At 44.9% G+C, this 24,679-nt stretch overlaps 1 protein-coding gene across 1 annotated transcript in view; it reads right to left on the bottom strand.

Annotated features, from left to right (window-relative positions):
- Positions 1 to 24,679, bottom strand: part of LOC145349481 (cilium assembly protein DZIP1-like) — a 390,694-nt gene that overhangs the window by 143,678 nt on the left and 222,337 nt on the right. The window contains exon 9 of the mRNA XM_080198019.1: positions 10,465 to 10,605. Within this exon, the coding sequence (XP_080054145.1) occupies positions 10,465 to 10,605 (141 nt within the window). The remainder of the gene's footprint in view (positions 1 to 10,464; positions 10,606 to 24,679) is intronic.

Below are 24,679 nucleotides of genomic sequence, written 5' to 3' on the forward strand. Positions count from 1 at the left end.
AAACTTGAGTTCAAGGTTAAAAACAGAGCAAGAGCACTCTTATGGGGAATTAGAGTGATCATTCCTCCATGCTTGAAGTCACATACTGGATCAATTCCATGAAGGACATTCAGGAGTCATATGTATTAAAGAACTTGCAAGTAGATATTTCAGGACTAAACTCACAGATTGCAGAAAGAGTAGGCCATTGTCAGCCTTGTCCTAGGATACAAAATATTCTACTTCTTCAACCACTTCACCCATGGAATTAACTGAGACAACCTTGGCAAAGAATTTATGTTGACTTTGTGAGACCAACTGCAGGGTATATGTTCCATGTCCAAGGCTGATGCACATTCCTAATGGCCCAGAATCATGGTGCTGAAATCAATGACTAATGAAAAGACAATCGAACAACTAGATATAGTATTTGCATGGTTTGACAAACTAAAGCAATTAGTTAGTAATAACGGGACTCAGTCCAAAGAGTCATGGAGGTTTACAGCATGGAAACAGGCCCTTCTGCCCAACTTGTCCATGCCACCCCTTTTTTTGACCACTAAGCTAGTCCCAGTTGCCCACATTTGGCCCATATCCCTCTATACCCATCTTATCCATCTTACTGTCTAAATGCTTTTTAAACAACTAAATTGTACCTACCTCTACTACTACGTCTGGCAGTTTGTTCCAGACACTCACCACCCACTGTGTGAAAAAATTGCCCCTCTGGATTCTTTGGTATCCCCTTCCACCTTAAACCTATGCCCTCTAGTTTTAGACTCTCCTACTTTTGGCAAAATATACTGACTATCTTGATGACATACACCCCTCATTATTTTATAGACCTCAATAAGATCACGCGCCAGAAAAAAATGTCCCAGTCTATCCACCCTCTACTTGTAACTCAAACCATCAAGTCCCAGTAAATCTAGTAAATCTTTTCTTCATTCTTTCTAGTTTAATAATATCCTTTCTATAATAGATTATGAGGGGCATGGACAGAGTGGATAGTCAGAAGCTTTTTCCTTGAGTGGAAGATTCAATTATATTCCCAAAAGGAAGGGGGCTGGCAATGAGATAGTGGTGGGGGATGGGAGGGTCAAAGGAATTGATAGGCGGTTCTGTGAGCAAAAGCGTGACTCCAGGATGGTAGTCTGCCTCCCTGGAGCAGGGGTACAGGACGTATCAGAGAGAATAGAGGGAATTTTGAAGGGTGAGGGGACCCAGTCTGAAGTAATTATACACATAGGAGAAAAGGACGTAGGAAGGCAGAGTAGGGGGGATGTATGTAGGCAATTTAGGGAGTTGGGGGCCAAGCTGAAGAGCAGGGCCTCCAGGGTGGCATTCTCTGGACTACTGCCTAGTAACAGCAGGGCTAGGAATAATGAGATCATGCAGCTGAATGCATGGCTGAGGGATTGGTGCAAGGTAGAGGGCTTTATTTTTGTCGATCACTGGGAAGTATTTGTGAGAGAAGGGCACCTGTACAGGAGGGATGGGGAACATTTGAATGGGGAGGGACAAATATCTTAGCTGGGAGGTTAGCTAGAGTGTTTCGGCAGGGTTTAAACTAATATCGGGGGGAGTGGGGATGAGACTGATAGCTCATTAGGCACTGGGATCGGGAGCGAGTTGGGTGACAGAGTAGGTTTGGTTGAAAGGAAAATTATCCGGGGAAATGAGGATCCGAGTGGGCCTGGAGGGGTGGATTGCGTCTGTTTCAATGCGAGGAGTGTAACGGGTAAAACAGATGAGCTTAGGGCCTTGATGTTCGTGAGGAATTTAGATGTGGTGGCAGTGACAGAGACGTGGTTAAAGGAAGGGCAGGAGTGGCAGCTAAATATTCCTGGATATAAGTGTTTTAGGTGTGACGGGAGGATTGAAGAGAGGTGGCGGGGTGGCGTTGTTAGTTAAGGAGCACATCACAGCGGTGCAGAGGGAGGATAATATAGAGGAGTTAGGGATTGAGTCGCTGTGGGTGGAATTGAGGAATAGGAAGGGAGAGATTACTATGCTAGGGGTGTACTATAGGCCACCCAACAGCCCACGGGCAGTGGAGGAAGGCATTTGTAGAGACATTTTAGATAGGTGCAGAAAAAATAGTGTGGTTGTAGTGGGTGACTTTACTCTCCCTGGAGTGGATTGGAAGGTGCCTAGAGCTGGGGGTACGGATGGGGAGGAATTTGTAAAATGTGTACTTTTATACTTTGCGTCAGTATTCACGAAAGAGAGGGGCTTGGGGTCTTGTAATGTCTTGGAGGGAGCTGTAGATCAGTTGAAGGAGATATCCATTACGAGGGAGGAAGCGTTAGGGTTGTTAGGTAGCATAAAAACTGATAAAGCTCCGGGGCCTGATGGCATTTATCCCAGGCTGCTTAGGGAGGTGAAAGATGAAATTGCTGGGCCTCTGACGCAAATCTTTGTCTCTTCTTTGGACACAGCTGAGGTCCCAGGGGACTGGAGGATAGCTAATGTGGTACCGCTGTTTAAAAAGGGCAGTAGGGATAACCCTGATAATTATAGGCCGGTGAGTTTGACATCGGTGGTAGGAAAATTGTTGGAGAAAATTGTTAGGGATAGGATGTATAAGTATTTGGAGCGTTGCGATCTGATCAGGGATACGCAACATGGCTTTGTTCAGGGGAGCTCTTGCCTTACGAATCTGGTAGAATTTTTTGAGGAGGTGACAAAAACGGTTGACAATGGGCAAGCCGTTGATGTCATCGATTTCAGTAAGGCGTTTGACAAAGTCCCTCACAGTAGACTGGTAGAAAAGATTAAGGCTCATGGGATACAGGGACAGGCATCTAGATGGATTGCAAACTAGCTATAGCAATAGGAGACAGAGAGTAGTAGTGGAAGGGTCCTTTTCAAGCTGGAGGTCTGTCACCAGTGGTGTGCCGCAGGGCTCAGCACTAGGACCTCTTCTCTTCGTAATATATATAAACGACTTGGAAGAGGGTGTACGTGGTGTGATCAGCAAATTTGCAGATGACACCAAGATGGCAGGATTGGCGGATAGTGAGGAAGATTGTCAGGTGACACAGCAGGATATAGATAGGCTAGTATGCTGGGCAGATAGATGGCAGATGGCATTTAATCCTGACAAATGCGAGGTGATGCATTTTGGAAGGAATAATGCAGGGAGGAGTTACATGATAAAAGGTAGACCAATTAAGAGTATAGAAGTGCAGAGGGACTTGGGAGTGCAAGTGCACAAGTCTCTGAAGGTGGCAACCCAGGTGGAGAAGGTTGCGAAGAAAGCTTACGGAATGCTAGCCTTTATAGGAAGGGGTATAGAGTATAAGAGCTGTTGTCTAATGCTTCAGTTGTACAGAACATTGGTTAGGCCGCATTTGGAGTACTGCGTCCAGTTCTGGTCACCTTACTACCGGAAGGACGTGGAGACCCTGGAGAGAGTGCAGAGGAGGTTTACCAGGATGCTGCCTGGTATGGAAGGACTGGGATATGAGGAAAGATTGGGTAAACTGGGGCTTTTCTCCTTAGAAAGACGGAGATTAAGGAGGGATCTGACAGAGGTGTACAAAATAATGAAAGGTATAGATAAAGTGGCAGGCTTTTTCCTAGATTGGAGACAAAGATCACAAGGGGTCACGAGCTAAGGGTGAGGGGGGAGAAGTATAATATGGATACTAGAGGGAGGTTTTCACACAGAGGGTCGTTGGGGGTATGGAATGCGCTCCCTAGTAAGGTGGTTGAGGCAGGCACACTGGACTTGTTTAAGGTTTACTTAGATAGGCACATGAGTGACACAGGGATGGAGGGTTATAGGCGACAGTTTTAAAAAGGGTCAGAGCCTTGGGACGATACTGGAAATGTAATACTACATGTTAATGTTTTGTCTCTTTTAATCCGCAGGTGTGTCGGTCCACCTCGTTGTCAAACGAGGGGCATGCACACGGTGGGTCGTGCGTGGGCTGCTCTTGGATGTTTCGAGAGTGGCCTAGTACTTCGTGTCGGTGTGTGTGCTTAAACCTGGACCAGCAGATGGGCACCACAACAGCTCAGTGACTATCACTGCTAGCTGTGCAGATACATGGATTTCGGCCGGTGTCTGTGGGAGTTTGCGCATTCTCCCTGTGGTTGCGTGGGTTTCCTCCGGGTGCTCCGGTTTCCTCCCACACCCCAAAGATGTGCTTTTAGGCTAATTGGTGTACCAAATTGACCCTACACTATTCTCTCCTGAATCTGGCTACAATAGGGGTTCCGATGAGACAAGGGGGTTTTGGTAGGTCGCGGGAACCGTGGTGCACGAAGGCTGTGTTGAACCTAGTCAGGAGGAAAGGGAAGGTGTTCAAAAGGTTCAGAGAACTAGGAGAGGTTAAGGATCTTGAGGAGTATAAGGACTGTAGAAAGGAGCTTAAAAGGGAAATTAGGAGAGCCAGAAGGGGTCATGAGAAGACCTTGGCGGGTAAGATTAAGGAGAATCCCAAGGCCTTCTATAAATATGTGAAAGGTAAAAGGATGAGAAGAGAAGGGATAGGACCTATAAAAGGTGAAGGTGGAAAGGTCTGTGTGGAACCAGAAGAAATGGCAGAGGTGCTTAATGAGTACTTTGCCTCAGTATTCACGGTGGAAGCTGATCTGGGAGATTTTGCTACGGATTTGCAGCAGATGGAAAAGATTGAGTTTGTGGATATTAAGGTGGAGGATGTGTTAGAACTTTTGAATTCTATCAAGATAGATAAGTCGCCGGGACCAGATGGGATATACCCCAGGATACTGTGGGAGGCGAGGGAAGTGATTGCAGAGCCCCTGGCGATGATCTTTGTGTCGTCAATGGAGACGGGAGAGGTTCCGGAAGATTGGAGGATTGCGGATGTAGTCCCTATTTTCAAGAAAGGGAACAGAGATAGCCCGGGAAATTACCGACCGGTGAGTCTGACCTCAGTGGTTGGTAAGCTGATGGAGAGGCTTCTGAGGGACAAGATTTACGAGCATTTGGAGAGGTTTGACATGATCAGGAATAGTCAGCATGGATTTGTCAAGGGCAGGTCATGCCTTACAAGCCTAGTTGAGTTCTTCGATAATGTGACTGAACACATTGACGAAGGAAGTGCCGTGGACGTGGTGTACATGGACTTCAGCAAGGCGTTTGATAAGGTCCCCCATGCAAGACTTCATGAGAAGGTGAGAGGGCATGGGATCCAAGGCCTTTGGCCTTGTGGATCCAGAACTGGCTTGCCTGTAGAAGGCAGAGAGTGGTTGTGGATGGGTCCTTTTCTGAATGGAGGTCAGTCACCAGTGGAGTGCCCCAGGGATCTGTTCTAGGACCCTTGCTGTTTGTCATTTTCATAAGTGACCTGGATGAGGAAGTGGAGGGATGGGTAAGTAAGTTCGCTGATGACACGAAGGTCGGTGGTGTTGTGGATGGTCTGGAAGGATGTCAAAAGTTGCAGCAGGACATAAATAGGATGCAGGACTGGGCGGAGAAGTGGCAGATGGACTTCAACGCGGATAAATGCGTAGTCGTCCATTTTGGCAGAACCAACGGGATGAACGAGTACACTATCAAGGGCAGGAGTCTTAGTAGTGTTGAAGAGCAGAAGGATCTTGGGGTCCGGGTCCACAGGACTCTTAAATCGGCCTCGCAGGTGGAGGAGGTGGTCAAGAAGGCGTATGGTGTACTGGCCTTCATTAATCGAGGGATTGAGTTTAGGAGTCGGGAGGTAATGCTGCAACTTTATAAGACCCTTGTCAGGCCTCATTCAGAGTACTGTGCGCAGTTCTGGTCGCCTCACTATAGGAAAGACGTAGAAGCTATTGAAAGGGTACAGAGGAGATTTACAAGGATGTTGCCTGGACTGGGAGGCATGCCTTATGAAGTTAGGTTGAGGGAGCTGGGTCTCTTTTCCCTGGAGAGACGACGGTTGAGGGGCGACCTGATAGAGGTTTATAAAATGTTGAGAGGAATGGATAGGGTGGATTCTCAGAGGCTATTTCCCCGGGTTGAAATGGTCACTACGAGAGGACACAGATTTAAGATGCGGGGAGGAAAGTACAGAAGTGATGTTAGGGGTAAGTTTTTCACTCAGAGGGTGGTGAATGAGTGGAATCAGCTGCCGTCAGTGGTGGTGGAGGCGAACTCGCTGGGGTCTTTTAAAAGACTTCTGGATGAGTATATGGGGTTTTATGGGATTGGGGGTTATAGATAGGTGTTGATGTGATCGGCGCAACTCGTGGGCCGAAGGGCCTGTTTGTGCTGTAGTGTTCTATGTTCTATGTTCTATTAGCAAACACACGGAGCAAGGTAGGTGTAGGAAAATGCTTTGTTAAGATGGCGGCACGGGCTCGTTGGGCCGAAGGGCCTGTTTCCCGTGCTGGGTTGTTCTTTGTTCTTTGTTCTTTTGTATATAACAATCATGTCAAGAGAACTTGTCGACTATCTCAGAAACCATGGCATACAGCATATCAAATCTGTGCCTTATCAGCTTTCCACCAATCTATTAGTGGAAAGGTTGGTGCAGTTAATGATGAATGCCATTAAAGCATCAACGTATGAAGGACTGTTTGCTAAAAGAGTAAATAATTGTCTCATATTGTACAGAAACACAGTCCATGCAACAACCCCAAAATTGCCAGCAATACTGTTTTTACACAGGAAGTTGAGAACCAAATTTGATTTGCTCTTACCGCCCAGCACTTCTACTAGAGTAGCGCAACAATAACAAAGCTAAGTTACTCGCCATGAACAAACATTAGTGTTGATCCCCTGATCAACACTAATCAGAAAGAGTTATAGTGACAAACTATTCCTCAAGTGAGAAGTCACAAAGACAGGGCCTATTGCTTACACAATGCAAACTGATGACAAGAGAGTTTGGAGGAGATATACAGATCAAATCCTCACTTCAAAAAGAGAATTTGCAGAGTCGATATCTGAAAAGCCAACATCTGATCCTCAAGGTTGGAAATACCTGAACTATCAGAACAATTTCATCAAATTCAGATTCTATACCAGTTGAGCTAATAGCATCTGTAGAAGCTGAAGAAGAACCAACCTTATCAGATGATGTTCCTGAGCAAAGTGTTGAATAGAGAGCATGAAAGCAATGCTCCTGAATGTCAGATTCTGCCTATGTGAACCAACATCTACCTAAAAGACTTTCATCCTGATTGAATATACATAAAACTGTACATAATGATACATGGTAAATTAATTATTATTCATACTGAGTAAGAGTTAAAATTAATCTTAGTTGTCATACTACTCGACTAAAGAGGAGGGATGTTATGTGTTGTGAACCAACTTATCTCTCTGCAGTGTGTTACATGATTACATGGTGACACCATCAAAGGCACTAAGATCCACTAAGAAACCCACCATGTGGCAAGCTTTTCATTCTTTTGTCATTGCAGTATAAGTAAGCTGATCACTTTAAAATCTTATGGAGGTCTTATAGAGATCTATATAATGAGAGACAGATCAGCTAGAAAGTTAATATCATTTCCCAAAGGTAGGGAAATCTAAAACTAGAGGGCATAGATTTATGGTGAGAGGGGAGAGATACAGAAATTTCCAAAGGGGCAATTTTTTCACACAGAGAATGGTGAGTGTTTAGAACAAGCTGCCAGAGATAGTAGTAGAGACAGGTACAATTTTGTCTTTTAAAAAGCATTTAGACGGTTACATGGGTAAGATGGGTATAGAAGGATATGGGCCAAATGCAGGCGGCATGGACAAGTTGGGCCAAAGGGCCTGTTTCGATGCTGTAAACCTCTATGACTCTATGGGCCCGATTTTACCAGTGGGAGCCTCAGGGCCGGATCCAGGCATAATATGGATCCAAGCCCGAAATTCTTGTTCCAGCACGCCGCTATACTTCTTGCCGGCTCTGATCCAATCCGCGCTGTGGGCAGGGCTTAGCGCTGCCGGACCGTTTGGATCTCTGAACTGTGCATGCGCAGTTCAAAAAAAATCAGAGGCAGCACACCTGGGTGCTGGGCTGGAGTGCGCGGCTGTGGCGGTTTGTGCCTTCTGTAAGATTGCTTCCTGCTTTCTGTGTCAGCGTACCCAGGCAGAACAATTCCAATAGAACACCAGTAGCTCGCTTTGGAAGGCAGATCAATGCCAGGCTGTATCCTGTTTTTGTTGGTTCGGCCTGATGGGTCCACTATCAATACCTGATACAAGGAGCCTAAAAAAATTAATATGATGCCAGTCGATGTTTCCCTTCTACCAGAAGCTGAAAGGAAAGCAAGATTGTGCAAACATGTTCCCAAAAGAGCTAGAACGAAAGAGGACCAATTTGAAGATGAATTTAAATTTGACAATTAGAGCAAATTCTGGACGAAGAAGTAGTCTTCAAAATTTTAGATTTTAGAAACAACCATCACTGGAGTGCCTGACATCAGTGGAACTTTGACAAATACACATATTATTGGGATGTCATTAATAAGTTGTATTTTTTATTTATGATTGACTCCATTTAGTTTATTAAAATGTGTTTCTACAGGAAGGATAAAGGGAATGAAAAACAGATTCCTGTTTTTATTTCTAATATTGCATGGCTTAAATGCAAGGAGAAAATGCTTTGAATATTAATTAGACAAACCCAGTCACATTAATTCTGTGCCTTCTGTTCCTGACAACATTTGTGTGGATTTGACTTACGTATATTTAGTTGTTTGTATGATGTATCATTAAAACCAGTTGCAGGAAAAAAAGCAGAAAGCGGAGAGAGCAGCTCTCTGACAAAGATCATCCTCTGGGGGGAGGAGGGGGGGCTCAGATGGATCTCTGGTTAGGGGGCACGAGCAAGCAAGGGTGTCTACTGCCACTCTGCGGGCAATCCCTTCTCCCCACCAGAGGAATGAATCCCTTCTCCAGGAGTGGACATGCGGCCATACCATCCCACCAAACCCTCAGGGATCAAGCGATTCCTCGCTAAGAAGATGAAGCATCACTGGTCGATTCCACAGTGGATCCGCATGAAAACTGGCAACAAGATCAGGGACAACTCCAAGAGGAGACACTGGCGAAGGACTAAGCTGGGCCTGTAAAGGGATACACTATCACTGGTACACTACCAGCCACAACCATCTCTCCCGCTCTCTTGCCCCAGCAGGGAAGAGTAATCTGTGGCTGGTAGTGTACCAGTGATGCTGTATCCCTTTGCAGGCTCAGCTTGGTCCTTCTTCAGTGTCTCCTCTTGGAGTTGTCCCTGATCTTGTTGCCGGTTTTCATGCGGATCCACTGTGGAATCGGCCAGTTCTGCTTCATCTTCTTAGTGAGGAATCACTTAATCTTGAAGGTTTGGTGGGATGGCATGGTTGCACATCCACTCCGGGAGGAGGGATTCATTCCTCCAGTAGGAAGGAGGGATCGCCCACAGAGTGACAGTGGACACTCCTGCCCCCCCACAACCAGAGATCCATGTGAGCCCCCTCCTCCTCCGGTAGACGTCAGCGGAATGGTGTGAAACCCAGTCACTCCAGCCGTGGCTCCGAGTCTGTGGCCAGGAGGATGCTGCAGGCTCTCGAAGGACTGAAGATGATCAAGAAGAATGGTGGAGGGAGTCCAGTGATCGAGGTAGGTTGGGTGTATGCTCCGCTGGGGGGTCCTGCCTCCCGGAGGGGGGTCTGGTCCAGGAGGGGGTCTGCCAGGGGAGGCCTGCCTCCCGGGGTGTTCGATCCAGGGTGGGGGCGGAGAGGGGGGTTCTGCCAGGGTGGTTAGCGGGGGGGTCTGCAAAGGATGGTTGAGGAGGATGGTCAAGGAGGTTCCACTGCAGAATAAAAATCGGCTTCGGATTTTTGTTCTGCAGGGTGCTTACAGCACGGATCCGGAACGGACCCTAAGATGGTAAAGTGGGATTTGGCGGTAGAGTTGGGCATGCGGTTCATTAAATCGATTTAAATGCATACTAATGCAACCAAAAACGGCGCGAATTTTTGGTAAAATCGGGCCCTATGACTTTAAAGTACAATCGTTACTGTGCTAAGTATTATTTGCAATACATGATCTTTTGAAGTCATCAAGTCCAGTTTCCTCAGCCAAAAAAAATCAGCGCACAATATTAGATCACTCAATCCAGGTAACCAACCTCTATATACAGCTAAGATTGTTTGCACCTAACTCAGAAATATGAAGTGCAGGATGGCATAGTGGTTAACACTGTTGCCTCACAGCGCCAGGAACCCGGATTCAATTCCAGTCTCAGATCACTGTCCCCGTGTCTGCACATTTCCTCCAGGTGCTCTAGCTTCAAGATGTGCAGATTAGGTTGACTGGCCATGCTAAATTGCCCCTTTGTGTCAGGGGAAATAGCAGGGTAAATACTTGGGGTTATGGGGACAGGACCTGGGTGGAATTGTTGTCGGTGCAGGCTCGATGGACAAACGGCCTCTTTCTGAACTGAAGGGATTCTATATCTTGGGACCCACTTGAGAGAAATTGGGCAAAATTGCCAGCTAATTATTAAATGATGTAACATTACATATAAGATTTATTTGATTGAATCTAACCTCATCCTTCTGTTGAGTTATCAGTTGTCGCTGATCATGTAGTTTTCTTCTTAGTTCTTTAATTTTTTTCTTATAGTAACAGGAACTTCCCTCCTGATTTTTTGTAATCGATGACATCAGACTTTCTATTTCAAGTTGTAGCTATAAGGCACAAAAGTTGATGATGACTTAATTTAAGAAGTAATTTAACTTACACAAATAATGCTATATACTATAATACCATTATACCATAATATTTATCCATCTGCTTTTGCAACCTCTAGATCATGGGTAACAAAATATTTTCAGGTATTACAAAGGAAATAGGATATAAGGAGTAGAAACAGGCCCCTCAGTCTTAGTACTACAACCATTAATCTTGTTCTTAACACTAAAGGGCTGAATTTAACTATCTCACCCCTGGATGAGAGTTAGAGTCCCTCTGACATAATTTTGAACTCCTTTTTTGATTCAGCAAGATTCACCCACAAGAATTTTACGTGGAACAAAGAACAAAAAAACAAAGAAAATTACAACACAAGAACAGGCCCTTCCGACCCTCCAAGCCTGCACCGACCATGCTGCCCGACTTAACTAAAACCCCCTACCCTTTTGGGGGCCATATCCCTCATTTCCATCCCATTCATGTATTTATCAAGATGCCCATTAAAAGTTGCTACCGTATCCACTTCCACTATCTCTCCCAGCAACAAGTTCCAGGCACCCACTAATCTCTGTGTAAAAAATCTGCCTCACATATCTCCTATAAACTTTGCCCTTTGCACCTTAAACCTGTGCCCCCTAGTAATTGACTCTTCCACCCTGGGAAAAAGCTTCTGACTATCCACTCTGTTCATGCCTCTCATAATCTTGTAGACTTCTATCAGGTCACTCCTCAACCTCTGTCGTTCCAGTTTCTCCAACCTCTCCTCATAGCTAATGCCCTCCATACCAGGCAACATCCTGGTAAATCTTTTCCGTACCCTCTCCAAAGCCTCCACATCCTTCTGGTAGTGTGGCGACCAGAATTGAACACTATATTCCAAGTGCAGTCTAACTAAGATTCTATAAAGCTTCAACATGACTTGCCAATTTTTAAACTCAAGCCCCGGCCAATGAAGGCAAGCATGACATATGCTTTTTTGACTACCTTCTCCACCTGCATTGTCACTTTCAGTGACCTGTGTACCTGTACAGCCAGATCCTTCTGCCTATCAATACTCTTAAGGGTTCTGCCATTTACTGTATATTTCCCATCTGTATTAGACCTTCCAAAATGCATCACCTCACATTTGTCCAGATTGTGGGCCGAAGGGCCTGTTTGTGCTGTAGTGTTCTATGTTCTTTAAACTCCATCTGCCATCTCGCCGCCCAAGTCTCCAACTGATCTATATCTTGCTGTATCCTCTGATAATCCTCATCGCGATCTGCAAATCCACCAACGTTTGTGTCGTCCTCAAACTTACTAATTGACCAGTTACATTTTCCTCCAAATCATTTATATATATTACAAATAGCAAAGGTCCCAGCACTGACCCCTGAGGAATGCCACTTATCACAGCGCTCCATTCAGAAACGCACCCTTCCACTACTACCCTCTGTCTTCTTTGACCGAGCCTGTTTTGTATACACCTTGCCAGCTCACTTCTGATCTCATGCGACTTCATCTTCTGCACCAGTCTGCCATGGGGGACCTTGTCAAAGGCCTTATTGAAGTCCATGTAGACAACATCCACTGCGCTACTCTCATAAATCATCTTCGTCACTTACTCGAAAAACTCGATCAAGCGCAGAGTCGCTGAGCAGAGACTGATAGCTGAGTTCCACACATATGAGGACAGCCTCAAATGGGATCTTGGGTACATGCCACACTATCTGTAACCCCTACAACTTGCCTGGGCTTGCAAAATCTCACTAACTGTCCTGTCTGGAGACAATACACATCTCTTTAACCTGTGCTTAATGCTTTCTCCACTCACATTTAGTGTACCTTTAAGACTTGATTACCTGTGAAGACTCGCATTATTTTGTAAATTGACTTTGTGTCTTTATATGCCCTGTTTGTGAATAGAACTCCCACTCACCTGACGAAAGCGCTCCAAAAGCTTTTGAACACGTTGGAGCAAGCGCTCCAAAAGCTTTTGAACACGTTGGAGCAAGCGCTCCAAAAGCTATTGCTACCAAATAAACCTGTTGGACTTTAACCTGGTGTTGTAATACTTCTTATGGTGGCCTCACTTGTAGCCAGTGAGGATACAAAGATTTCTGACAAGGCCCCAGCAATTTTCTCCCTTGCCTCTTTCAATATTCTGGGGTATATCCCATCAGGGATATTTCTCAAGAACCCCAATACTCCTTTTTGATCTCAACATGACTCAAATATCTACACATCCTTTCCCAGACTCATCATCCACCAAGTCCTTATTTAATACCTTGCCCATTTCCTCTGGCTCCACACATAGATACCCTCCCTTGAGTGGGCCAACCCTCTTCCTGGCTACCCTCTTGCTCTTTATATATGTATAAAAAGCTTTAGGATTTTCTTTAATCCTGCTGACAAATGCTTTTTCATGATCTCTTTTAGCCCTCCTTACTCCTTGCTAAAGTTTCTTCCTACTTTCCTTGTATTCCACACTTGCTTTGTGTGTTCCCAGCCTCCTTTCTTTGAGAAATGCTTCCTTTTCTCTTTGACTAGGCTCACAGTATTTCTCATTATTCAAGGTTCCCAAAACTTGTCATACTTATCCTTTATCCTTATAGGAATGTGCCAGTCCTGAATCCCTATCAACTTACATTTGAAAGCCTCCCACATGCCAGATGTCGATTTGCCCTCAAACATCTGCTCCCAATCAACATTCTTCAGTTCCTGCCTAATATTGCTGTAATTAGCCTTCCCACAATTTAGCACCTTCACTTGAGGACTACACTTATCTTAATCCATCAGTACCTTATAGCTTACTGAATTGTGGTCACTATTCCCGAACTGCTCCCCTACTGAAACATTGACCACCTGACCGGGCTCATTTCCCAATACCAGGTCCAGTATGGCCTCTTCCCTAGTTGGACTATCGACATACTGTTTCAAGAAGCCCTCCTGAATGCTCCTTACAAACTCTTCCCCATCCATTCCCCTAGCACTAAGTGAGTCCCAGTCAATATAGGGGAAGTTAAAATCTCCCACCACAACAACCCTGTTACTTATACACCTTGCCAAAATCTGCCTACATATCTGTTCCTCGATCCACCGCTGGCAGTTGGGTGGCCTATAGTAAACTCCCAACATTGTAAAAGTAGTGGGCGAATAGAAGATTGGGAGAGGTTTAAAAATCAACAAAGAATGACTAAGAAGTTGATAAAGAAAGGAAGGATAGACTATGAAGCTAAACTAGCACTAAATATAGAAAAAGACAGTAAGAGTTTTTACAAATATATAAATCGGAGGAGGCTGGCTAGAGTGAATGTTGGACCTTTAGAGGATGAGAAGGGGGATTTAGTGGTGGGAGATGAGGAAGTGGCTGAGGCCTTTAATAAGTTTTTTGCCTCGGTCTTCACGGAGGAGGACGCGAATAGTTTGCCGGATATTAAAGATAGAAGGATGGTAGGAGTTGAGGGCCTGAATGCGATTACTGTCACTAGAGAGGTAGTGCTTGATCGACTAGCGGGACTGATGGTGGACAAGTCCCCAGGACTGGATGGAATGCATCCCAGGGTTCTGAAGGAAATGGCAGAGGTGATAGTAGATGCCTTAGTGATTATTTACCAAACTTCGCTGGATTCCGGGGAAGTGCCGGAAGATTGGAAAACGGCTAATGTTACACCGCTGTTTAAAAAAGGTAGCAGGCAAAAGGCAGGGAATTATAGGCCGGTTAGTTTAATGTCCGTTGTTGGAAAAATGCTTGAAAGGCACCTGGAAAGGAATGGTTTGACAGAGCAGACACAGCATGGATTCGTTAAGGGGAAGTCATGTTTGACGAATTTATTGGATTTCTATGAGGATGTGACTAGTGCGGTAGACAGAGGGGAACCGGTGGATGTGGTGTTTCTCAATTTTCAAAAGGCGTTTGATAAGGTGCCGCACAAAAGGTTGCTTCAGAAGGTTAGGGGGCATGGAGTTGGGGGTAAGGTGTTAGCGTGGATAGAGGATTGGTTGTCTAATAGGAGACAGAGAGTTGGTATCAATGGGTGCTATTCTGATTGGCAGTTGGTGACTAGTGGAGTGCCACAGGGGTAGGTGCTGGAGCCTCAGCTATTTACCATTTATATAGATGATCTGGAGGAGGGGGCTGAGTGTAGGGTGTCGAAATTTGCTGATGACACAAAGATGAGTGGAAAAGCAAATTGTGCGGAGGGTGTGGAAAGTCTGCAGAGGGATCTGGATAGGCTGAGCAAGTGGACGAGGACCTGGCAGATGGAGTACAATGTTAGCAAGTGTGATGTTATCCACTTTGGCAGGAATAATAGTGGGAGGGATTACTATTTAAAGGGCAAAAAGCTGCAGCATGCTACGGTGCAGAGGGACCTGGGGGTCCTTGGGCATGAGTCGCAAAAACCCAGTCTGCAGGTGCAGCAGGTGATCAAGAAGGCGAATGGCATGCTGGCCTTTATAGCGAGGGGGATAGAATATAAAAGCAGGGAGGTCTTGCTGCAACTGTACAGGGCACTGGTGAGGCTGCAGCTGGGGTACTGTGTGCAGTTTTGGTCGCCGCACTTGCGCAAGGATATTTTGGCCTTGGAGGGAGTGCAGAGGAGGTTCACTAGGCTGATACTGGAGATGAGGGGGTTAGACTTTGAAGAGAGACTAAATAGACTGGGTCTGTACTTGTTGGAGTTTAGAAGGATGAGGGGGGATCTTATAGAGACGTATAAGATAATGAAAGGGATGGATAGGGTAGAGGTAGAGAGATTCTTCCCGCTCAGAAAGGACAGCAGGACTAGAGGGCACAGCCTCAAGATAAAGGGGGACAGTTTAGAACGGAGTTGAGGAGGAACTTCTTCACTCAAAGGGTGGTGAATCTCTGGAATTCTCTGCCCGTTGAAGTGGTGGAGGCTACCTCGCTAAATATATTTAAGACACGGGTAGATAGGTTTTTGACAGAGAAGGGAATTAAGGGTTATGGGGAAAAAGCGGGAAAGTGAAACTGAACCACTTCAGATCAGCCATGATCTTACTGAATGGCGGGGCAGGCTCGAAGGGCTAGATGGCCTACTCCTGCTCCTATTTCTTATGTTCTTATTGTGACTATATCTTCCTTATTCCTGAGTTCTACCCATATTGCCTCGCTGTATGAGCCCTCCAATCTGTCCTCCCAGAGTACAGCTATGATATTCTCCTTAACCAGTCGTGCAACTCCCCCACCCCATTTGTATCCCGCTCTATCCTGCTTGAAACATCTGTATCCTGAAGCTGCCAATCCTGTCCTTCCTTTAACCAAGTCTCTGTAACTGTAACAACATCGTAGTTCCTTGTACTAATCCAAGCTCTAAGTTGATCTGCTAACTTGTTACACTTGCATTGAAACAAATGCACTTCAGTCCACCAGACCTTCTTTGGTTAGCATCTCCACCCTGTCTGCTGTTTCTCTGACTGGTCCTATTCTCTGGTTCCCCTTCAGCTAATTCACCTTTGCTTTGGTTCTCAACCCCCTGCCAAGCTAGTTTAAATTCTCCCCGTGACACTAGCAAACCTTCCGGCCAGAATATTTATGCCCTTCCAATTTATATGCAACCCATCCTTCTTGTACAGATCCCATCTTCTCCGGAAGAGACTCCAATGGTCCAGCTGTCTGAAACCCTCTCTCCTACACCAGCTGTTTAGCTATGTGTTGAGTTGCACTATCTTCCTATTCCTAGCCTCACTAGCACATGGCACAGGGAGTAATCCTGAGATTAAAACCCTAGGAATCCTGCTTTTTAACTTTCTATCTAACTCACTAAACTGCTGCTGCAGGACCTCATCACTTTTCCTACCTATGTCATTAGTACCAATATGTACCACAATCTCTGGCTGTTCACCCTCTCCCTTCAGAATGCTTTCTGATCATTCAGAGACATCCTGGACCCTGGCACAAGGGAGGCAACATACCATCCTGAGTCTCTTTCACATCCACAGAATCATCTACCTGCACCGCTAACTGTAGAGTCCCCTATAACTATTGCTCTAGTCCTCTTTGTCCCTCCCTGCTTAACAACAGAGCCAGCAGTGGTGCCACTGCTTTGGCTGCTGCTGCTGTTATCCCCTGATATCTCATCTCTCCCAACATTATCCAAAATGGTATATTTGTTTGTGCACACCAGACTCCAGTGATGCCATTGAGCCATGACTGCAATTTTAGTCTGAAGGTCACTCAATGAGACTGCTCTGGTCTCCATGACAAGCCAGTGCGGTGACAGAAGTGGAGGTCAGAATGTTTTTACAGTCATTGAGTTTCAAAGCACATAGGCCCATCTGTCTGCACTGGCTATCAAGCACCTATCTATTCTAATCCCATTTTCCAGCTCTTGATCTGTAGCCTTATATGCTATGGTGTTTCAAGGGCTCATCTAAATGCTTCTTAAATGTTGTGATGGTTCCCATCTCAACCACCCTTTTAGGCACTTGGTTCCAGATTCCCACTACCCTCTGGGGGAAAAAGTCTTTTCCTCAAATTCCCTCTTAATTTCCTGCTCCATGTTTGGCCACGTCCCCATTCCCCAGGAGCTATACTCACCATTGTACTCCCAAAGGGACACTCACAACAGGTTCATGTCTGGGTGAAGCTTTTGTAAACCTCACCAATGTCACATCGGCAAGGTATGAATGGAAAGATCTTGAAAGAAGGGATTGGTTAATGCCATTCAGATTTATTTAAAGGAATGTAAATCAGGTTCTCACCCATTATGGGCATGAACCTGATTATGTTGCTGGTGAGGGTTGGCGAAAGTCGGAAATCATGATCTTGCCAGTGAGATTCGCAACTTCTGGGTTTCACCGGATCTTGAGCCCTTGCTGCCGATTCTGCTGACAGACAGCATGGGTTTAAGATCATCCCAATGAAAAGGTTCAGCTGATCAGAGAGATCCAAACTGGTTGAATTTTTTGAAGAGTTAATGGGAGTAGTGAACAAGGGGATGTCTATGGGTCTTATTAATATGGACTGTTAGAAGATAATTGATATAGTCCCTAACAAAGACTATAAGCTAAAGGGATAGTGCATGGTACTGAAGTTGGTTAAGAAGTTGAGTGGCACGAGGTAGCCAGATAGGTATTCTAATGGACAAGGGTCTTGTAGTCCAGTAGTAGTTATCCCTACTTCTGGGCCAGAAGCTCTAGGTTCAAGTACCTCTTCAGGACTAATGAATGCAACCAGCCAGGTTGACTATCAGAAGGATGTGAATCCTTCCAATATGCCAGATGTCAGGCAGTAAGAGCAGGAAAGTTTCCTGATCAGAAATACTACAGAGTACAATGGCAAATCAGTCAAATGGAAGTCCATTGTCATCAATGCTCTCTTAGGGTGTGATACATGAAGGAGGAGATTCCTATTAATGGGCAGGCTATTATTTGTGGTGTCCCAGAAGGATCTGTGTCAGGACCTCAAAAATTCATCACAATTATTACATAGTGGCCATACCCATCGAGAAGGACAAGTGCAGCAAATACATGGAAACATCACCACCTGCAAGTTCCCCTCCAAGCCACTCATCATCCTAACACAGAAACATATTGTTGTTCCTTTGCAGTTGCTGGGTCAAAATCATGGAATCCTCTCCCTAACAGCATTGTGAGTCAACCTATAGCATGTGGACTGCAGCAATTCAAGAAAGCAGCTCCCCACTATCTTCTACGTATCAACTAGGATGTGCAGTAAATGCTGGCCAGCCAGCAATGCCCATGTCCCATGTATGAATAAAACAAAACTTTAGCAGTAGGGAGGTAAGTGATCCCATAATCAATGAATCACATTAAAGCTCTGCAGTGTTGCCACATCCAGTCATGATGGTGATGGACAATTAAACAACTAATCAAAGGAGGAAGTTCCACACACATTCACATATCTAAGTTTAGGGGAGATGTGAGGACAAACATTTTTACCAGAAGGTGGTGACGGTCTGGAATGCACCCCGGAGAAGGTAGTAGAGGTGAGTCGACTCACATCCTTTAAAAATTACCAGGATGAGCAGTTGTATGTCAGAACATTCCAAGGCTATGGACCAAGTATGGTAAATCGGATTAGGTAGAAAGTCAGGTGTTTCTTGCGTATTAGTGCTGGCTCAATGGGTCAAAGGGCCTCTTCTGCGCTGTATGACTCTATGGCTCCTCAATAATGGTGGAAACGAGCATGTCAGTGTAAAAGACAGGAATGAAGGATTTGTAACCATCTTCAGTCAAAAATGCCAAGTCAATTATCCTCTTCAACTTCCTCCTCAGGTCCCTAACACCACAGGTGCCAGTCTTCAAAAAATTTGATTTACCCCAGGTGACACTTGGCATTAGACAAAAAAATTAGATGAAGGCATTAGACACAGCAAATGTTATGGGCCAACATCCTGGCTGCAGTACTAAATGCTCCAGAACTAGCAGTGCCCTAATGAAGGTGTTCCATTACAACTAAAACATTAGCATCTACCGACAAGTCTATCCTGTCCACAAATGGCAGGGCAATTCTAATCTCCCATCAGTCTCCACTCAATCATCAGCAATATGATGGCAGTTATTGTTGAAAGAGCTATCAAATGGACCCTAATCACGTATAACTTGTTTACCAGGTTTCTGCCAGAGCCATTCGGAATCATAGAATCCTAACAATACAGAAAGAGGCCATTCTGCCCATCGGGTCTGCACTGACAATAAACCCACCCATGTCCTATTCCTGTAACCCCAAGGATTTACCCTGTGAGTCCCTCTGAAACTAAGAGGCAATTTACCATGGCCAATCAATCTAAACCACACATCTTTGGAGTATGGGAGGAAACCGGAGCACCCAGAGAAAACCCACGCAGGCACAGGGAGAACATGCAAACTCCACACAGTCACCCCAGGCCGGAATTGAACCTGGTACTGTGAAGTAGCAGTGCTTACCACGATTACTGTGCCACCCAGAAGTCAGAAGTCAATTGTAGGCCTCATTACAGCCTCGGACAAAATATGCACAAAAGAACTGAATGCCAGAGGTGAGGCCACAGTGACTGTCCCGAAAATCTAGTAAGAAGTCTCACAACACCAGGTTAAAGTCCAACAGGTTTATTTGGTATCACAAGCTTTCAGAGCACTGCTCCTTCATCAGGTGAGTCAAAATCAAGGCAGCGTATGTGCCATCAAGAATTCCTAGCAAACTTGAAGTCAGTGGGGATCAGGGGGATAACTCTCCACAGGTTATCATGCTCAGCACAACATTTTCTGGGGCCAACCATGTTTAGCTGCTTCATCAATGACCTGCTCTACTCACATCTAACCCCCTCCCCCCCACCAAAGGTCTGAAGCAGGGATTTTGGTGAGTCGCATGCATAGTGCTCAGTACCATTTGCAACTCTTCAGATACGAATTATTCATGTCCATAAGCAGCAAAACATGGATAATTCTTGCTCTTTTCTCAAGACCGGGATAATTTTCAGGTTTCAGTTGACAGGTGGCAAGTGTTATGACACAGAGGTTAATCCTCTTTTTATACATAACGCCAAGTCCCCCAAAGAGGAATATTTCACCTCGTAGTCTGTTAAAAGTGTGTGGGAAGGTGAACTGTCCTTCAGTAACATTTAGTGGTTAACTAACAGAAATACCTGACACTCACTTTAAAATGAACAGTTAACAATTTCTTTATTTAATTAATAGAGAACCTTAACCAAACAAGTAACATACTGAAAAAAAATTCTAGTGGAATCCTGTTCAAATAAATACAATGCCCATTCATTAACAAAACAAAAACCAGAATGTTGTCACTGTCAAAAAATATACAACCAGATCTTGTGTCTTTTGGAACTTTCTGGAGTTTTTTGGTTGATTTCTCTGTCTGTGAGTTATTTTTGATTTGGTACCTTTTCAATGGTCAGATGATGAGTTTTCTTAAGGGACCTATAAAGCTGGCAGAGTGGAGAGCTGCTCTCTTCCTCTTGAGATTTGGGAGGTGGCATTTGCTAACTACTGTTTTCCCCCTTTCACTCTCTTTTATATCTGTGATGACTACCAATTTTCCTACAATAGGATTGGTCTGCTGTTGTCAACAGCATCAAATTCAAATCCTGTAGGTTCTTGGTAGCCGAGTGCATGCTTTAAATTGGTTGGACAAAATTCAAACAACAACAGGTTGCCTTTGTCAAGACCACTGCTTGATTTTTTGATACAAATGTTTCAGCTTGGATTTTGGATGCACTTTGCATTTTAAACCTCTAAGCACAGAAACAAAACCAGCTTTTAAAGAGACCACACAAAGTTTTTTTCCCATCTAGCATTTTTACAATTTTTTACATTGTTACCAACATCACATTCCAACGTCACAAACTCAAATTCGCAACATATGTAACAACACCAATCAAGTGCTAGTACCTTCTCCAACAAGAGCAAATTTATCGATTACCCCTTGACATTCAATACTATTGATATCATTAAATCCCACATGTGGATGGAGAAAGAACTGTTACAATGAGGCAGGAAGAATTAAGGATCTTCTTGTGACAGATCCTCCTGGGACGAGCGATCATAGTATGGTTGAATTTCTGATGCAGATGGAGGATGAGAAAGTAGGGTCCCGAACCTGTGTGGTCTGTTTGAACAGAGGGGAGTATGATAGGATGAGAGCAGAATTGGCAAATGTAGATTGGGGGTGCAGATTGGTTGGTAGGACGGCTGAGGAACAGTGGAGGATTATTAAAGGGGTCTTTTTCGGTACTCAGCAGATATATATTCCGATGGTAAAGAAGGACTGTAGGAGAAGGGATAACCAGCCGTGGTTATCGAAGGAAATAAAGGAGACTATTAAATTAAAAGCTGATGCGTTTAGAGCGGCTAAAAATAGTGGGCGATTAGAAGATTGGGAAAGATTTAAAAAACAACAAAGAATGACTAAGAAGGTGATAAAGAAAGGAGAGATAGAGTATGAAGCTAAATTAGCTATAAATATAAAAAAGATAGTAAAAGTTTTTACAAATATATAAAGAAAAAGACTCTGGCTAGAGTGAATGTTGGAGCCTTGGAGGACGAGAGGGGGGATTTAGCTGTGGGCGATAAGGAAATGGCTGAGGTTTTAAATAAGTTTTTTGTATCGGTCTTCACGGAGGAGGAAACAAATAGCTTGCCGGTTATTAAAGATAGAAGGATGGTAGGAGATGAGGTCCTTAATGCGAATACTGTCACTAGAGAGGTAGTGCTTGATAGAATAATGGGACTGAAGGTAGACAAGTCCCCAGGACCAGATGGAATGCATCCCAGGATTCTGAAAGAAATGGCAGAGGTGATAGCAGATGCCTTAGTAATTATTTACCAAAATTCACTGGACTCCGGGGAAGTGCAGGAATCAGCCATGATCTTATTGAATGGCGGGGCAGGCTCGAAGGGCTAGATGGCCTACTCCTGCTCCTATTTCTTATGTTCTTATGTTCTTAAAACAGCTAATGTTACGCCACTGTTTAAAAAAGGTAGCAGTCAAAAGGCAGGGAATGTTAGGCCGGTTAGTTTAACGTCTGTAGTTGGAAAAATGCTAGAATCTGTCATCAAAGAAAAAATAGCGAGGCACCTAGAAAAGAACGGTTTGATCAAGCAGACGCAGCACAGATTCATTAAAGAGAAGTCGTGTTTAACGAATTTATTGGATTTCTATGAGGATGTGACTAGTGCGGTGGACAGAGGGGAACCAGTGGATGTGGTGTTTTTAGATTTCCAGAAGGCGTTTGATAAGGTGCTTCACAAAAGGTTGCTGCAAAAGGTTAGGGTGCTCAGAGTTGGGGGTAAGGTATTAGCGTGGATAGAGGATTGGTTGTCTAATGGGAAGCAGAGAGTTGAAATCAATGGGTGCTATTCTGGTTGGCAGTTGGTGACTAGTGGAGTGCCGCAGGGATTGGTGCTGGGGCCTCAACTGTTTACCATTTACATAGGTGATCTGGAGGAGGGGGCTGAGTGTAGGGTAACAAAATTTGCTGATGACACAAAGATGAGTGGAAAAGCAAATTGCGTGGAAGGTGCGGAAAGTCTGCAGAGAGATCTGGATAGGCTGAGTGAGTGGGCGAGGACCTGGCAGAAGGAGTATAATGTGAGCAAATGTGAGGTTATCCACTTTGGTAGAAATAATAGTAGGAGGAATTATTATTTAAAAGGCGAAAAGCTGCAGCATGCTACGGTGCAGAGGGACCTGGGGGTCCTTGTGCATGAATCGCAAAAACCCAGTCTGCAGGTGCAGCAGGTGATCAAGAAGGTGAATGGAACGTTGACCTTTATAGCGAGGGGGATAGAATATAAAAGTAGGGAGGTCTTGCTGCAACTGTACAGGGCACTGGTAAGGCCGCAGCTAGGGTACTGTGTGCAGTTTTGGTCGCCGCACTTGCGCAAGGATATTTTGGCCTTGGAGGGAGTGTAGAGAGGGTTCACTAGGCTGATACCGGAGATGAGGGGTTAGCCTATGAGGAGAGATTGAATAGACTGGGTCTGTACTCGTTGGAGTTTAGGAGGCTGAGGGGGCATCTTATAGAGACATATAAGATAATGAAGGGGATAGATAGGGTAGAGGTAAAGAGATTCTTCCCGCTTAGAAAGGATAGCAGAACTAGAGGGCACAGCCTCAAAATAAGAGGGGGCAGTTTAGATCGGAGTTGAGGAGGAACTTCTTCACTCAAAGGGTGGTGAGTCTCTGGAATTCTCTGCCCGTTGAAGTGGTGGAGGCTACCTCGCTGAATATATTTAAGTCACAGGTAGATAAGCTTCTGATAGACAAGGGAATTAAGGGTTATGGGGAGAAAGCGGGAAAGTGGAACTGATCCATTTCAGATCAGCCATGATCTTGTTGAATGGTGGGGCAGGCTCGAAGGGCTAGATGGCCTACTCCTGCTCCTATTTCTTATGTTCTTATGTAACAATGATTTAACAACAGTAATGGCAATAGTGGCTTTACAATTGCTTTTCTGACTGAGAGTTAAGTATAGAACATGGAACACTACAGCACAAACAGGCCCTTTGGCCCACTAGTTGCGCCGATCACTTCTATACCTACTAATCCATAGACCTATCTATAACCCCCAATCCCATTATATCCCATATACTCATCCAGAAGTCTTTTAAAAGACCCCGGCAAGTCTGCCTCCACCACCACCGACGGCAGCCAATTCCATTCACTCACCACCCTCTGAGTGAAAAACTTACCCCTAACATCTCCTCTGGACTTGCTTCCCTGCACCTTAAATCTGTGTCCTCTCATAGCGACCATTTCAGCCCTGGGAAATAGCCTCTGAGAATCCACCCTATCTATTCCTCTCAACATCTTATAAACTTCTATCAGGTCGCCTCTCAACCTTCGTCTCTCCAGGGAGAAGAGTCCCAGCTCCCTCAACCTATCTTCATAAGGCATGCCTCCCAATCCAGGCAACATCCTTGTAAATCTCCTCTGCACCCTTTCAATAGCGTCCACGTCCTTCCTATAGTGAGGTGACCAGAACTGCGCACAGTACTCCAAGTGGGGTCTGACAAGGGTCTTATAAAATATGCTGAGATTTTTGGTCAATTTATAATTAAAACCAGATGCAGGTCGTAAAACTGCTCTTGAATCAGGTATCTGATCTGGGAGCTTTGATCTGAAGCTTCTTGTGTTGACCAAATAAGTTGTTTACATTGACTCAGACATTGTGGCTTTGATTTATTGCCATTATGTGTTGTACATGTCATGTGAAGTAAGCATAAAGGCATCGTTTGCAAGTAATTTCACTAGATATTCGAACATAAGAACATAAGAAATAGGAGCAGGAGTAGGCCATCTAGCCCTTCGAGCCTGCCCCGCCATTCAATAAGATCATGGCTGATCTGTCGTGGCTCAGTTCCACTTTCCCGCCCTCTCCCCATAACCCTTAATCTCCTCTCTTATCAAGAACCCATCAACCCGCTTCTTAAAAATATTTAGCGAGGCAGCCTCCACCACTTCAACGGACAGAGAATTCCAGAGATTCACCACCCTTTGAGTGAAGAAGTTCCTCCTCAACTCCGTTCTAAACCGCCTCCCCCTTATCTTGAGACTGTGCCCCCTAGTCCTACTGTCTTTTTTGAGCGGGAAGAGTCTCTCCACCT

This window comes from Carcharhinus amblyrhynchos, chromosome 10, assembly GCF_965287045.1.
Source record: "Carcharhinus amblyrhynchos chromosome 10, sCarAmb.v2.hapA, whole genome shotgun sequence".
Taxonomy (NCBI): domain Eukaryota; kingdom Metazoa; phylum Chordata; class Chondrichthyes; order Carcharhiniformes; family Carcharhinidae; genus Carcharhinus; species Carcharhinus amblyrhynchos.